The following is a 13,899-nucleotide window of genomic DNA, read 5'->3' as shown; positions in this document are numbered from 1 at the left end:
AGGATCGGTCCCATAGCCTACAAACTTCGTCTACCTCAAGAGCTTAGCAACATTCATCCAGTCTTCCACGTCTCGGATCTTAAGAAGTTTTTATCCGACAAGACCCTTATAATCCCTCTCGATGATATTGAAATCAACGAAAACCTCAACTTCGTGGAAGAACCGGTCAAAATCATGGACAGAGAGATCAAACGAACAAAGCAAAGTCGCATCCCGATAGTGAAGGTTCGCTGGAATGCCAAGCGGGGACCTGAATTCACTTGGGAGTGCAAAGATCAGACGAAACAAAAATATCCGCATCTCTTTCCAAGTCCATGATTAGTATTCTACGTTCGAATTTCGAGACGAAATTCCCTCTAACGGGGGGATGATGTGACAACCCGAAACTTTTTCCGTTATCTTTACCCGATTTCCGTCAATAAAATTTGGATTTTATTGAATTCCGTCAAATTCTTTGGTTTGAGAAAGATTTTACGTTTTAAATAAATAATATGTATTTTATATGAGTCGGAATAAACCGGAAATCACGCGAAAACTCAAACTTTCTCGAAAAACACTGTGTTCACGGCCAGGAAGAGTTTACGGCCGTAAACTCGTGTACCGTCGTAAACCCGTTTGCGGTCAGTGCCAAGTGGACCCCACCACCGACCATACCCTCCAGTCTATAAATACAGGACCACCACCCTCATTTGAACCTTTTTGGCCGAAAACACCCTCCTTCTCTCTCTAACTTTCTTGACCGTAAACACATAAAACCCCTCCTTTCTTCCGAAAAACATCAAAAATCGTCGTTTGAGGCCGTTTGGGAGCATTTGCAACACATTTTTGTCAAATTTGAGCACCTTTGTTCTTGAGTTTACGGACGTAAAACCTTCAAATCTTCAAAGGCCGTAAACCCTTCAAAAAACAGTTCACGACCGTAAGCCCTGTTCACAGTCGCAAACCCAGTTCTCGGCCATAAACCCTGTTCACGGCCGCAAACCAAATTCACGGCCATAAACCCTCATTCACGGCTGTAAACACCTCTTAAGTGGTGAAAACCCCGTCTCCTCGATTCAACCAAGTACCGGTAACATTCTTTAACCGAAAACGAGTGTTTTTCTAACACTTTATCTAACGTAATCGCTAATTTAGATACATATATGTATTTATTGAAATTAGGATTCCGTTAAGTGCCACATACGTCAACTCGAGGATCTTCCAGTTCAATCATTTGCATCCAACAAACTGTGAGGTCATACCCCTACGCTTTTATGATTTTTAAACGTTTTCAGGGGGAATACAAGCCAAACACAAAGGTTTCCAACAAGTCAAACTTATGCAATATGTACAAATCAACGATTTTCATAAAGCATTTAGATACCTGATCCCTTTTGTATTATGTAGAGCATAAGGGATGGTTTTCCAAATTTAATTGCATAATTTCTGAACATTTCACGAACTTAACCTAACAATCAAACTATAATGGGTATAGTTTGGGGATTTCATTACCAAGTTTTATCGATACAAACTACATACACGAGTGAATACATAAACTATGACAGATTTAGTTTATATCATACATTATTACAAGAGTACAACAGTCAATAATTATTTAAGTATAATTATTTTTACTCTACAAAAACATAAATTGGATTTTCAGACGAAGGTCAGTATATTTATATATTATTACTCCTAAAGTCTTCAGCTTTATTGGGAGACACATCCTTGGGCGCTTACAACATAACCTAATTGGAGGACTACCCTTATGAACCATAATTTCCTAGAGGGAAAGCGTGGCTTTTGTGTATAGATCCATAATGGGACTGACTATCCCGCACCTGGCTGCTTGCTACAGTCGGACCGGCAGGTCTACGGGTGAAAAATAAAATAAAGGATTTTGGCATCCGTTTTACATCGTGTCAAGTTTAAGTATGGTCATAAAACTCGCCAATCGTACGACTCATTTATGGTAGCCAGGGTTTTCAAACTGAGTACATATTACATACTGGTGGTAACCAGGGTTTCGATCCAAACGATATTTTACATATAATGAAAATGAATTAATTATACAAATTTAGTGACTAGTTTTCATTACAAAAACATGCTTATGAACTCACCAGCTTTATTCTGATACATTTCCAATAATCGTTTGTATTCTTAGGACAAAAATAGACAGGTACCCTTGCCAGCTTTTGGAGAAGGCGGAGTATTTTGAAGTCTCATCTTTTACTTTGTTTTCATTTTGATGTATACAAACTATGTTTCAAACAGATGTAAATATTCATTTTGCAATGTAATGGTTGTGTTTACTTTGATTACTATGATGCAATTGTTGTGATACTACGCATGACGTCATCCACCCCCGGACGTTTCCGCCGTTCGTTTCCACGGTTCGGGGGTGTAACATTTGCATAGATACTTGTTGTATAATATGCATGGGTGTATATGGGTTAATGGTGAGGTGTCACCAATTTTAATCAAATAAACTCTTTTTTTATTAAAACTGAGAATTTGAGAGGGGAAAATAAATATTGGGTTTGGATTTGAATAGCAACCGAGTATATTTAAGTCCAATAACTTTCCGGTTCAAATCTCTTATTGGGCTAGGATTCATCTATTGGGCCTAATGGGCCAGTAACCCCTCAACTTGGTCCTTTTGGGCCAAGAATCATTGGGCCCACATACAAGTTTACGGCCCAAAAGAGTAAAAGACATGGGTTTTCGGCCCAATGTGATTAAATAATTGGGTTTTCGGCCCATAGAAACAATGTGAGTGGTTGTCGGCCCAATAAGCCCCATGAAGGGTCTTATGGCCCAAAATACTATTGCTTAATGAATGTGGATCCAACTAGGGCCCAAATGAGGATTCTTGGCCCAAAAGGACCAAGTTGAGGGGTTACTGGCCCATTAGGCCCAATAGATGAATCCTAGCCCAATAAGAGATTTGAACCGGAAAGTTAGGGTTACAAGCCCAAAGTTGAGTGAATGTAGTGTATTCAATTAGGTTTAGAGCTTTCATGAGTGAGTTTTGGCTTGAATGGTTATTTTTGAATAAATAACTTGTATAACATCATACTTAGGGTTACAAGATACAACAGAAGTTATTACACATGGACAGAATTTCCTAACTTTAAAATGCTAGTTGTGACAGATTTATTGTTTGAATGGATTGAGGTTTTTGTTTTAATGGATTGATTTTAGTTTTGCTTTCTGATTTGAATTTCTAGTTCTGATTCTTGTTTGGATTTTTGGTTCGAATAGAAATTTGATGGGGTATTTTTTTTATCTTGTAGTAGATATGGTGGTGATTTAGTATGATGTATGGGTGGTAGTGATTTTCTCCAATCTCCTTTGTCTGTCTACTTATGTTGAAAGGGAAATAGGGAAATCGGGGAAATGAGGAAATAATGGGTAGGTAAGGTATGGTGGGTAAAGGTAAATGTAAGGGGCGGGTCTCCTGCAACCTTTTTTGATGAAGGAGAAGATGATCAAACCATAAAGATAAGAACCACTTCAAACACATTTTTAGCAACTATGGTTACGATGTATAGGTTTTAAGGAAATGTGAAGGTGAGAGGTGGGAGTGGCTCCTATCTTATTTAATAAATATTTTTAATAGATAAATAACAAATATAAATGAAATAGAGAAGAATAATTTAGTTTTTTTAGGTTTGGTAAAATACCAAACTTGTAACAAAAATATGTCAAGACCTTCCAAATTAAATATCCTATAATATTTTCTTTTTACATATCATCGTACTCATATTAAATGATGACATATGTCATATTTAAATTAACAAAATTAATATTATTTTAATACACATATCATCATTCAACATGCTTCTTGCTTTTGTTAGAGAGGTTGCGATATTAACTAAGTCTGTCTTGTTTTTTGTGCTCTTGTCAGCTAGTAGGCGAGGGAAAGCGTTCCCCCATATGAAGGGGGGCTAGGGCATAGAAGTATTGTTGTCGGTTAGCGATTCTAACTAACTCCCTTTCCGGCTCTGTTCTTGTTCTTGAGAGCGAAGGGCAGCATGTGATTCTAACTAACTACCTCCAGGTGCAATACAAGCCGATAGGGGATATCGGTAAGAGAAGCGTTCCCTCTTGAGGGGGCTAGGAGATGAGGTTGAGTGTAAAGAAATATTAAAATTTAAGAACTTCAAAATTGAAACCTTTCTCTACCCCAAATATGTCTTATAAAAAGTGGAAGTAATTATAAATAGAACAAATTACACGAATGGTCCTTAAGGTTTTGTTTTTTCCCTAAAGTAGTCGTTACGAAACATTTTCCCTCAAATGGTACCTACGGAGCAAACCTTGCACACAAATGATCCTTATGACTAACTTTGTTACCAGATTCTGTTAAGTGTGTGTGAAAAGATAAAAATGCCCTTTTTACTTATTTATTTATTTTTAATATTTTGTTAATTTGAAATTAAAAAAAAAGTAGGGCTCTCTCTCTCTCTCTCTCTCTCTCTCTGCCTACTACCTTTTCTTTCTATCTCTTTTTCAAAACAAACACATATACACATAGTATCAAAGAACAAATACATAAAATGATTAAAATCTGAAGAACACCTCCATCCCCGTCTGCCATCACCATTCGCCGCCAACCACCTCCATCTCCTCCAACCTCACCCGACATCTTTCATTTCGTTAACCTGATGAAACTCAGCTCCTATCTGGACCGATAAGGCTACACCCTACAGCTGGATTCCATCGAACTCCGATGAAGGCGAAGCCAAAATTTCTTTGTCTCTTTGTCTCCCTCTTCTGCTGGTATGATCGCCAGAGAAGACGAATGTTAGATCTAGAGAGGTGGGTAGATCCATCTTAGGTCCGGAAAACCACAATTATCGCCAAGATTAACTGGAAAACCAACCCATCTGAAACTTAACTCCACAAGAAACCTCCAGACGAACTCCTTTCCTTCGCCTTCTCCTGAGTTCTACCCCTTCCTCCTTTGTTGCCTTCACTAGAAAATGTCGTCTGGTTCGAGGGTTTTAGATCAGAGCATTTTTCAGATCTGTTATAGGGAAAGGCTTCCAGACGGTGTTATGGTTAGGGTTTTTCAGATGGTGGTGATGGAGGTTAGATCTACAAACGGGATTTGGAAATCTTCAAAACCACTGGTGAGAATAGTGACGTGTCCGGGCGAGAATGGTTACAGTGATGTCCAGATCTGATCTGTCACATGAGAGTCGAATTTCCGGCTAGAACATGTGACGGCGATGGAGATCTTTCCGATACAGGTTTGAACCTTAAATGGAGTAAGCTTATACATATGTTGGGATGGAGGTGAACACAACTGAAGTTAAGGTTCTGCTGGTGGTGCTCCATCAGAAAATGGTACTTTCGGTGGTGGTGCGAGGAGGATGTTGTCTAGGGGAGAGAGAGAGAGAGAGAGAGAGAGAGAGAGAGAAGGGGTGGGATCCACTTTTTTTAATTTCAAATTAACAAAATATTATAAATAAATAAATAAATAGCATTTTCGTCTTTTCACACACACTTAACAGAATTTGTTAATAAAATTATTCATAAAACTTATTTGTGTGCAAGGTTTGCTCCGTAGGTATCATCTAAGGGAAAAAAGTTTCGTATGGACTACTTTAAAAGAAAAAACAAAACCTTAAGGACCATTCGTGTAATTTGTTCTTATCAAAACGATGTGGCTTGATGTTTGAAAAGTAAGTGGACATTTCTAGGGCTGTTCACTGTTCAGATAAAAACCAAACTATCCAATTGGACAATTTGGAATGGGCTATTCGGTTCGGATATTTAGATTTTTGGATTGGCTTTCAATAAAATCGAATTATTTTTTTGGATTTCGGATTGGTTTTGGTTTATAAAATAAGAACTGAATGGTCCAAAAAAACCGAATAAACATTTATTATAAATCTATTTATAATATATATCTATTGTTATTTATTAATTTTTTATTTTATTTTTTCAAATAGGTTCAAAACGTTTCACCTGATAAAAAAAACATTAATATGCATTTTCTCTCAAAAGTTTTGTATCTATAAAATATTTAATTATAATATATCTTCTTATTAGTTGTTTATAAATTTCAAATCACAACTAAATAAATTGTTTTTGTTTGTTATGTAAAGTTAGATAATATTATAATTATATGTCGTTTTAAAATGTTTTGGTTTTTAGAAATTAAATTATAAAAACCGATTCAACCAAATTTTATTTTGTTTCAATTTAAATTAATTTAGACTATTCAAACACCTATTTTGAAAACAAGGAACTCAATCAATCCAACCTAATACCCCGGCCATTTCATTGATAAAACCCCGATATATACACACCCTCGCTAGTTTCTTATCTCTACAAAATCCAGTCGGATGGCTGTAACCATAGTAGACCATCTCGGTTTCCGACCCCTTTCCACTCCTACTGCCACCGTCCTCCGCTCAATTCCCCCTCATTTCCTCTCTTCCGCCGCCCACACCGCCCTGCTGATGCTGCCGACACGTGTCGCTCCATTTGCTATGGTTTCCAATTCCAATTCCGCCTCCTGCTCTTCTCTTTCTTGCAACCTGCAATCCGTAAGTCTCTCTAATACTTTATCTATCCCATCAACAACCCTACTTCAATTCCAAATTCCAACGCCATGATTATCAATACGAATCGATTTGACTTCAATTATGATGGTATAAAAAATGCATTCGACCTTCATTATCTGCCCTTCTAATATATAATCAGACTAAAGCTTTTGTAGTTCCAAGGAGGAGTTTGATGAGCACCTTGATCCTTTCCAGTTGCCTATTCTCACAAACTGAGAGCAATTTTGCATTTGCTCAACCAACTATAGGATTCAAGGAATATATAGATTCGTTTGATGGGTACTCATTCGATTATCCTAAAAACTGGATTCAAGTTCGAGGTGCAAATGCTGACATATTCTTCAGAGACCCTTATGTTCTTGACGAAAACCTCTCTGTTGAAGTATCCTCACCTTCATCATCGAAATACAAGAGTGTAGAAGATTTGGGTCCACCTGAAGAAGCAGGAAAGGCTGTTCTTAGACAGTATTTGACAGAATTCATGTCTACTAGGCTTGGGGTGAAGCGTGAATCAAGTATTCTCTCTACTTCTTCTACAGTTGCTGATGATGGGAAGATGTATTACCAAATTGAGGTTAGATTCTTCCAAAATCAAAAATCCAATGAATTATAGCATCCTATACTTTCGTTTCTTTGAAATATCTACTATTTTACTTTCATTGATTTATTTACACGATGTAATCATAAACAAATCAAAAATGTTGAATTCAGCTCTTTGATTTTGGGTCTTATTCTGTTTAGGTAAACATAAAGTCGTTTGCTAGCAATAATGAGTTGGCTGTTATGCCAGAAGATAGAGTGGTGCGTATGGAATGGAATAGGAGATATCTTTCGGTTCTTGGAGTTGAAAACAATCAATTATATGAATTGAGACTACAAGTGCCTGAAAATGTATTTGTAGAAGAAGAGAATGATCTTCGTAAAGTTATGGCCTCTTTTAGGGTTAACAAGTTAAGTGCTTGATCATGATTTTGATGCATCATTTGTTATTTTGTAAACTTGACTTTGTTTTTTGCAAACATGGTATATGTTCACCAATTGATATGCTATGTTGAGTTTTTGTAATTGTTAAGACATATGTGCTAATAATGAGCACAAGTAAGGTATAGGATTTACGTTTTGTATATCACTTTCTATTTTTTTTTCTGTTGTGTTTTTGTAATTGTTAGACATTGCATTGCGTAAGTGTCTTTGTGGTTTGCTCATTAAGGGCCCGTTGCTTTCGCAACTTTTGGGAGTTTTTAGCTGTTAGTTTCTTTAAAAAAACTCGAGTAATGAAAAAACTCTTATGTATTGTAACAAATTTACTAAATTACCTTTAAAAATATAACTGTTGTATTTCTACTGTTGTTTAAAATCAAAACTAACAAATTTACTAAATTATCCTTAAAAATATAACGGTTGTATTTCTACTATTGTTCAAAATCAGAACTTGCTATTATAGTTTTAAGATTTGGATTGATGTTTTATTATCAATGTTTTATTTTTTTAATTTAACATATTATGCATGTAATTTATGGTCTTTTTTTAGTTTTTTGGTCCTAATTTCATTTGGATGCGGGGCACTTCAAACATTACTCCAGAACGTGGCATTTCAGAGAAAATGGTTATTTTTAAAAAATTGAAAAATAATGATTTTTTTTTTTGAAAATCTCATTTGTAATAGTTAGTTAAATTACTTAACTGGTTATGTGACCCATGTATTACATGGGTTAATTTAAAAAAGAAATTAAATATAAAGGTCAAAATATTTGACAACTTTGAATTTATAAGAAAATAAGAAAAATAATGAATTATTATAATGAAAATATTTTTTATCTTTTAAATTTAAACAAATCTTTCCTAATAAATAAAGAACTTTTTGCCACATGTCACACTCATTGATTTGGCCACATGTCATTTTGTGGTTATTTTCAATTAATTTTTTTCCACATGGCATTTTGTGGTTTTTTTCATTTTATTAATTTTCACATAATATTTAAATGTTATAAATGCAATAAATGTAATAATAAATGCATATCAATTTCATTAATTGACTTCCTTTTAATTTTAAATTTTCTAAATTAAAGTTTCGTTAGTTTCCTTTATTTACTTATCTAAACTATTTGTTTAATTTAAAAGAAAAACAAACAATTTAATTTTAATAATTAATATTTTTCATTTTTTTATAAATTTAAACTTCTCAAAAATTTAAAATTTCATATTTTTTTTTCTTTAAAATAAACTCATTTAATACATGGGTTTTATACCTAGTCTACTATAATAAATGAAGGGTTTTTTGCCACATGTCACATTCTTATTCAATTTGTCAAATGTCATTTTGTGGTTATTTTGAATTAATTTCTTTTCCACATGTTATTTTATGGGTTTTTTCTATTTTAATAAATTTCACATCATATTTTAATGTAATAATTACAATAAATGTAATAATTACAATAAATATAGTAATAAATGAATATCAATTTATTAATGGACTTGATTTCTTATTTCAAAATTTCCAAATTAAAGCTCATTAGTTTATTTGTTTGTTTATTTAAATTTAAAAGATAAAAAAAATTAATAATTCATTTTTTTTTTATTTTTTTATAAATCCAAAGTTTTTAAATATTTAGACATTTCTATTTAATTTTTTTAATTAACCCATGTAATACATGAATCTTATACCTATTAATTTAAATAAATAAACAAATTAAACTAATGAAATTTAACTTTGAGAATTTTGAAATTAAAAGGTGAGTTGATTAATGAAATTGATATCCATTTATTACTATATTTATTGCAATTATATTAAAATATTATATGGAATTTAATAAAATAGAAAAACTCATAAAATGACATGTGAAAAAAAAAATTAATTCAAAATAACTATAAAATGATATTTGGCAAATTGAATGAAAGTGCGACAAATGGCAAAAAAAATCTATATTTATTATAGTAGATTTCCCTTTATATTGTCTATTGGTTTTTTAGTAATAGCTCAATTTTGAAAATTATATTTTAATTTTATGCATTGCAAAAGCTTCTACCTACATATTTTATAAGTTTATAATTATTTATGTACTACATACAGATTTTTATCGTATTGTTTTACTTGGATTATTAACTTTTGTGGTACTTATTACATATCAAATTCATATATTCCAAGTTGACTGTAAATTTGCTAAATTGTAACAATCGTTTCGCATAATCATTGATTCTTATTAGATATTTGACTTAATATATTAGAAAAAAATTCAAGGTAGAATCATGTATTCATATATATTTACCTCAAATATTTAGTTTATTTAAATGTTTATTTAAATCAGATCAGATCATCCCCTGAAACCTGGATAACTCCCTTTTGGATTGTTTTATACCAGATAAAACACTAGGATATCTTGACGGTTGTTCAAATATTTATACAATTACTTATGTCAAATAATTTTGATCGTATGTCAAATATTCAAAACAATATATTTAAAACTAACTTCAAAACAGTCACCAAATAAAAATGTAAAACGTTCACTTATTACCCCAAACAAACAGCAAAAATCCAATAACAACTATATATACCATTAACAAAATGGTCGTATTGTTTTGCTCAAAGTTTGATAACGAGTTTCAACTTGGCATGATTCAAAACAAGTAGGAATTAGGAACATATTTGAGTTTTAACTAATTATATGAATACTAATTGGAGGGGCATTTACGGTATATCAAAACAAGTACAATAACAAACCAAACTTTTTTCTTTTTCCTTTTTTGTAATATAAAAATCAAAATCACACCACACTAAATGCAGACTGTAACGTAGACTGGAACCGGTTCGCAATTGTCTGGGAGGCAAATGCTTGAATCTGCTTCTTAGCATCTGAATTTATTTTTATTTTTTTTTTAAATTAGAAAAATTATCATATGATTAACATTAAAAATATCTTGCTATAATTAGAATGAAATTAAAGAGGATTTAGTTTACCTTTGCGACATTTTGTAAAGCCCACAATATTTGCAACACTGAGTGTCAAGCAAACTCCAACAACAAGGAGATAATCAGCTTGGAATCTTATCAGAGAGAATATTCCAAAGAATATCCATACAACCGCCTACAAAAAAGAAATTATTATTATTATTATTATTATTATTATTATTATTATTATTTTTTCATCAATAAAGAAAGAATGAATTAATTGAGAAAAGTCTTAGAAAAGTGGGAATAAATTCACTTACAGTCAAGTAAAGAGTCCACCAAAACAGCCATGAATCCTTTTTGTTCATTCGAGCCAATGACTGTAAAACAAAAAAGATTTAACATTTCATTTCGGACACTATCTATCAAGGAAATAAGACTTGCCCCCTTAAGTTTGACTTTTTACAAATTGGCCCTTGATTATTTTGTTTCCTTCCATTCCCTCATCATTTTCTCAAATACTTTTTAAACACACTTGATGAGGAAAAAGAAAAAATGAAGAGGAAAATGAAAATGTATACCTCTTGATCAAGACATTCAAATTTCCAGACACTTTCACCATTGTCATCAATTTCATTCCACCACCTCAAACCAACTAAGATTCTACCACTCACATTTTTCACCACCCAAAAATCAAGAGCAGAAAGAAGAACAGTCACCACAAATATTATCACAAAACTATCAAAAAACAGTGCTGATAGTATGTAAAACGCCAATGCTCCAGCCTGATTTTGAAAAAAAAGAAAGAGTTTTATTATTAAATGAATTGTAATGAGAAGAAGAAGAAGAAAGAAAAAACAAGGAAAAGACTAGACCTTGAAGAGGACATGAAAGAAGCATATCCTTGGGTTTGCATAGTTTTCTCCTGCAGGCTGAGTACAAAAGACAATAAGTAGCTTTTTTAAATTCTTATTCACTCTTCAAATTTTCTTGTAAGATATAATGAACACAGTATGTCAGATGCTAAAACCCACTAATAAGCTTGATAATTATAAGAACTCATGCAATCACAATGTGATTATCAGTTTCACCATTCTAAAACAAGTAAAATAGCATAGCAATTACAATATACAAGAAACAGGGAAGCTAAATAGGTACAATTCACTACCTCTAGAACATATGACACATCCAACCTTTCTCTTGGCATATTTGCAGAATAAATTTAGGGTTGTTTAATAAGCATGGTTTTTGGTGCTTAAATTCATAATGTAGTTCAATAACATAATGTTAAAGATGTTAAATTAGGAGTTTGCCTAAACATAGATTCAGATTCAAAAAGACCAAAATGCTACACTGTCAAGGAGGAAGGCCACATGAAGCAACATACAATTTGCTTAAACATCAATACATGGTTACCAAATACCGATCTTGAGGGGTTTTTAGTGTCATCTGCAGTTTTTTGTCAAGAACACAAAAGGTAACGTCTGTGAAATCATCATGACTAACGATGGAATACCAAAGTATAATCATGGTTTCCAATTTTCCATATCCTTCTATCTATTCTGAACATAATTCAACATCAAATCATTATGGCGTTCAATGATGTACATAGGAAAATTTGCGACTGACTAAGATCTACGGCTATACAATCATAATAATAAATGCCAACATCACATTTCATGATATCAGTCGCATCCCAAATCAATGATAGAATTAGTCAATCGCGTGCCTAAGTGAACAATCAAATTACTTGAAATGCGTAAATCAAGAACTTTCACAAGCAACAAACACGATAAAACACTGTTTCCCCAAAACTTCCCTTACAAAATTTCGATCTGACGAACAGATACCAGTATTACATGAATCTTATAGCATTACACGGCACCATAAAAAGGAATAGAGATTCTGGAAACAAACCGGATTCAGATCCATGATAACGGATCAGATTCAACGATAAATCAACTTCAATCAGCAGCTTCAACCCTCAGCTATTACGCCCGATTTTAATCGCCTCTCTCGGTATAAAAGAGACAAGGTTGTGATGAAATTCGGGCACACTTCTTTTCGGATCTTGTTGGGGTTACATGTTTATGGGTTTTTCCAACGACTCCTTGTTGTTTTAACTATTTACATAATGAACCCTCATATGCTCTTTAATTTATTATTGGAGTGAACTTCAAATGTGGTCCCACACGTGGAAAAGGTCTACAAAAATTTTCAATTTTATAGATTTGGTCCCTCAATTTACCTTTTATTTTTAGGTAAACATAAAAATGCCCCCAAAGTTTTTTACATTACATCTGCAACAAACCAAATATTATAACATACAACTACAAGTCTACAACAATGTAAAAATGTCTTGAGATGCCAATCATGACAAGGCAAGTACCAAGTTGTAGACTCCGAAAATACATAGTGAAACCATTGCATTACATTTTTTTAATGCTTAATTAGGGGTGCAAACGAGTCAAGCTACTCGCGAGCTACTCAGGATCGGATCGTTAAAAGCTTGACTCGAAATCGATTTTAAACGAGTCCGAGCCGAGCTCGAGCTTAATATTAAGCTCGTTTATTAAACGAGCTCGAGCTCGAGCCTATGTCATTAAGCTCGATTAGGCTCGCGAGCCTAAACGAGCCTTTACATAATATAATTTATTATTATTTATACATATTAAAATAAAAATATATTACAGGAATTACAGATTTAGGATATTAGTAAACGAGCTTCTTAACGAGCTCGAGTCGAGCTTAAGCTTATTTAGGAACGTCAGATAACAAACGAGTCGAGCCCGAGCCCGAGCCGAGCTTGGATAATTCTTTACGAGCTCGAGCCGAGCTCAGTACAAGAAAGCTCGAATCGAGCCGAGCTCGAGCTCGAGCCTCATATAACTTAAACGAGCCCGAGCCGAGCCTGGCCAGGCTCGGGCTCGGCTCGGCTCGGCTCGTTTGCACCCCTATGCTTAATAACCTAAAATGCAATAAATAAATTCAAAGAGGACTAAACGTGAACTCAGTTTGAAGATATATGAATTTGTAGTACTTAAGGATGTACAAATTCAAGTTCTTTCATATTCCAATGTTTTTTTTTTCATGGAAACTATTAAACTTATGGAATTCCAAGTCGAATCATGATATCAATGATCATAGATTATGATAAACAAGATTATGCAAACAACAATATACAGATACATAGATTGATTAAAAATTTGATAAAGATCTCATATTAAAGGTAATATAATATATTGAATGTAGCAATCCTTGTTATACATAAGTTTAACTTCCATTTGATTGACTAATTATTCACATGTATAACACATAGTCAATATTTGTATTAACAAGTAAACTTCTTTAATAAATCTTTATCAAATAACACCTTCACACCTAAAAGAGCCACGTTACACAACACGAAACAAATAATCGAATCATGCATAATATACAATAAACTATAAGAAA

At 33.2% G+C, this 13,899-nt stretch overlaps 2 protein-coding genes across 2 annotated transcripts; one reads left to right on the top strand and one right to left on the bottom strand.

The window, feature by feature from the left end:
- Window positions 1-6,281: 6,281 nt before the first annotated feature.
- Window positions 6,282-7,684, top strand: PPD1 (Photosystem II reaction center PsbP family protein). The gene is made up of 3 exons (XM_079010808.1): window positions 6,282-6,542; window positions 6,700-7,134; window positions 7,302-7,684. Exons 1-3 carry the CDS (start codon window positions 6,339-6,341, stop codon window positions 7,521-7,523), a joined length of 861 nt encoding a protein of 286 aa, XP_078866934.1. The 5' UTR covers window positions 6,282-6,338; the 3' UTR covers window positions 7,524-7,684.
- A 2,361-nt stretch (window positions 7,685-10,045) lies between these two features.
- LOC145062791 (golgi apparatus membrane protein-like protein ECHIDNA protein) lies at window positions 10,046-12,518 on the bottom strand. The gene is made up of 6 exons (XM_079010383.1): window positions 12,364-12,518; window positions 11,322-11,378; window positions 11,028-11,231; window positions 10,767-10,826; window positions 10,516-10,642; window positions 10,046-10,410 (listed from the first exon to the last, which is right to left on the bottom strand). The coding sequence occupies exons 1-6, from the start codon at window positions 12,376-12,378 to the stop codon at window positions 10,322-10,324; spliced, it is 552 nt and encodes a 183-aa protein (XP_078866509.1). The 5' UTR covers window positions 12,379-12,518; the 3' UTR covers window positions 10,046-10,321.
- Window positions 12,519-13,899: the final 1,381 nt, after the last annotated feature.

This window comes from Lactuca serriola, chromosome 7 (assembly GCF_051521515.1).
Source record: "Lactuca serriola cultivar US96UC23 chromosome 7, Lser_US96UC23_V15, whole genome shotgun sequence".
NCBI classification, from domain to species: domain Eukaryota; kingdom Viridiplantae; phylum Streptophyta; class Magnoliopsida; order Asterales; family Asteraceae; genus Lactuca; species Lactuca serriola.
This window is presented reverse-complemented; position numbering and strand designations above follow the sequence as displayed.

What these genes read in the sequence shown, in the direction of transcription:
- PPD1 (XM_079010808.1), top strand. Translation starts at nt 6,339, where the DNA reads ATGGCTGTAACCATAGTAGACCATCTCGGTTTCCGACCCCTTTCCACT. An exon ending in TTTCTTGCAACCTGCAATCC is followed by an intron (nt 6,543 to 6,699) that starts GTAAGTCTCTCT and finishes ATATATAATCAG; the next exon opens with ACTAAAGCTTTTGTAGTTCC. An exon ending in AGATGTATTACCAAATTGAG is followed by an intron (nt 7,135 to 7,301) that starts GTTAGATTCTTC and finishes TATTCTGTTTAG; the next exon opens with GTAAACATAAAGTCGTTTGC.
- LOC145062791 (XM_079010383.1), bottom strand. An exon ending in TCTTTCATGTCCTCTTCAAG is followed by an intron (nt 11,232 to 11,321) that starts GTCTAGTCTTTT and finishes TTTCAAAATCAG; the next exon opens with GCTGGAGCATTGGCGTTTTA. An exon ending in TTGAATGTCTTGATCAAGAG is followed by an intron (nt 10,827 to 11,027) that starts GTATACATTTTC and finishes TTTGTTTTACAG; the next exon opens with TCATTGGCTCGAATGAACAA.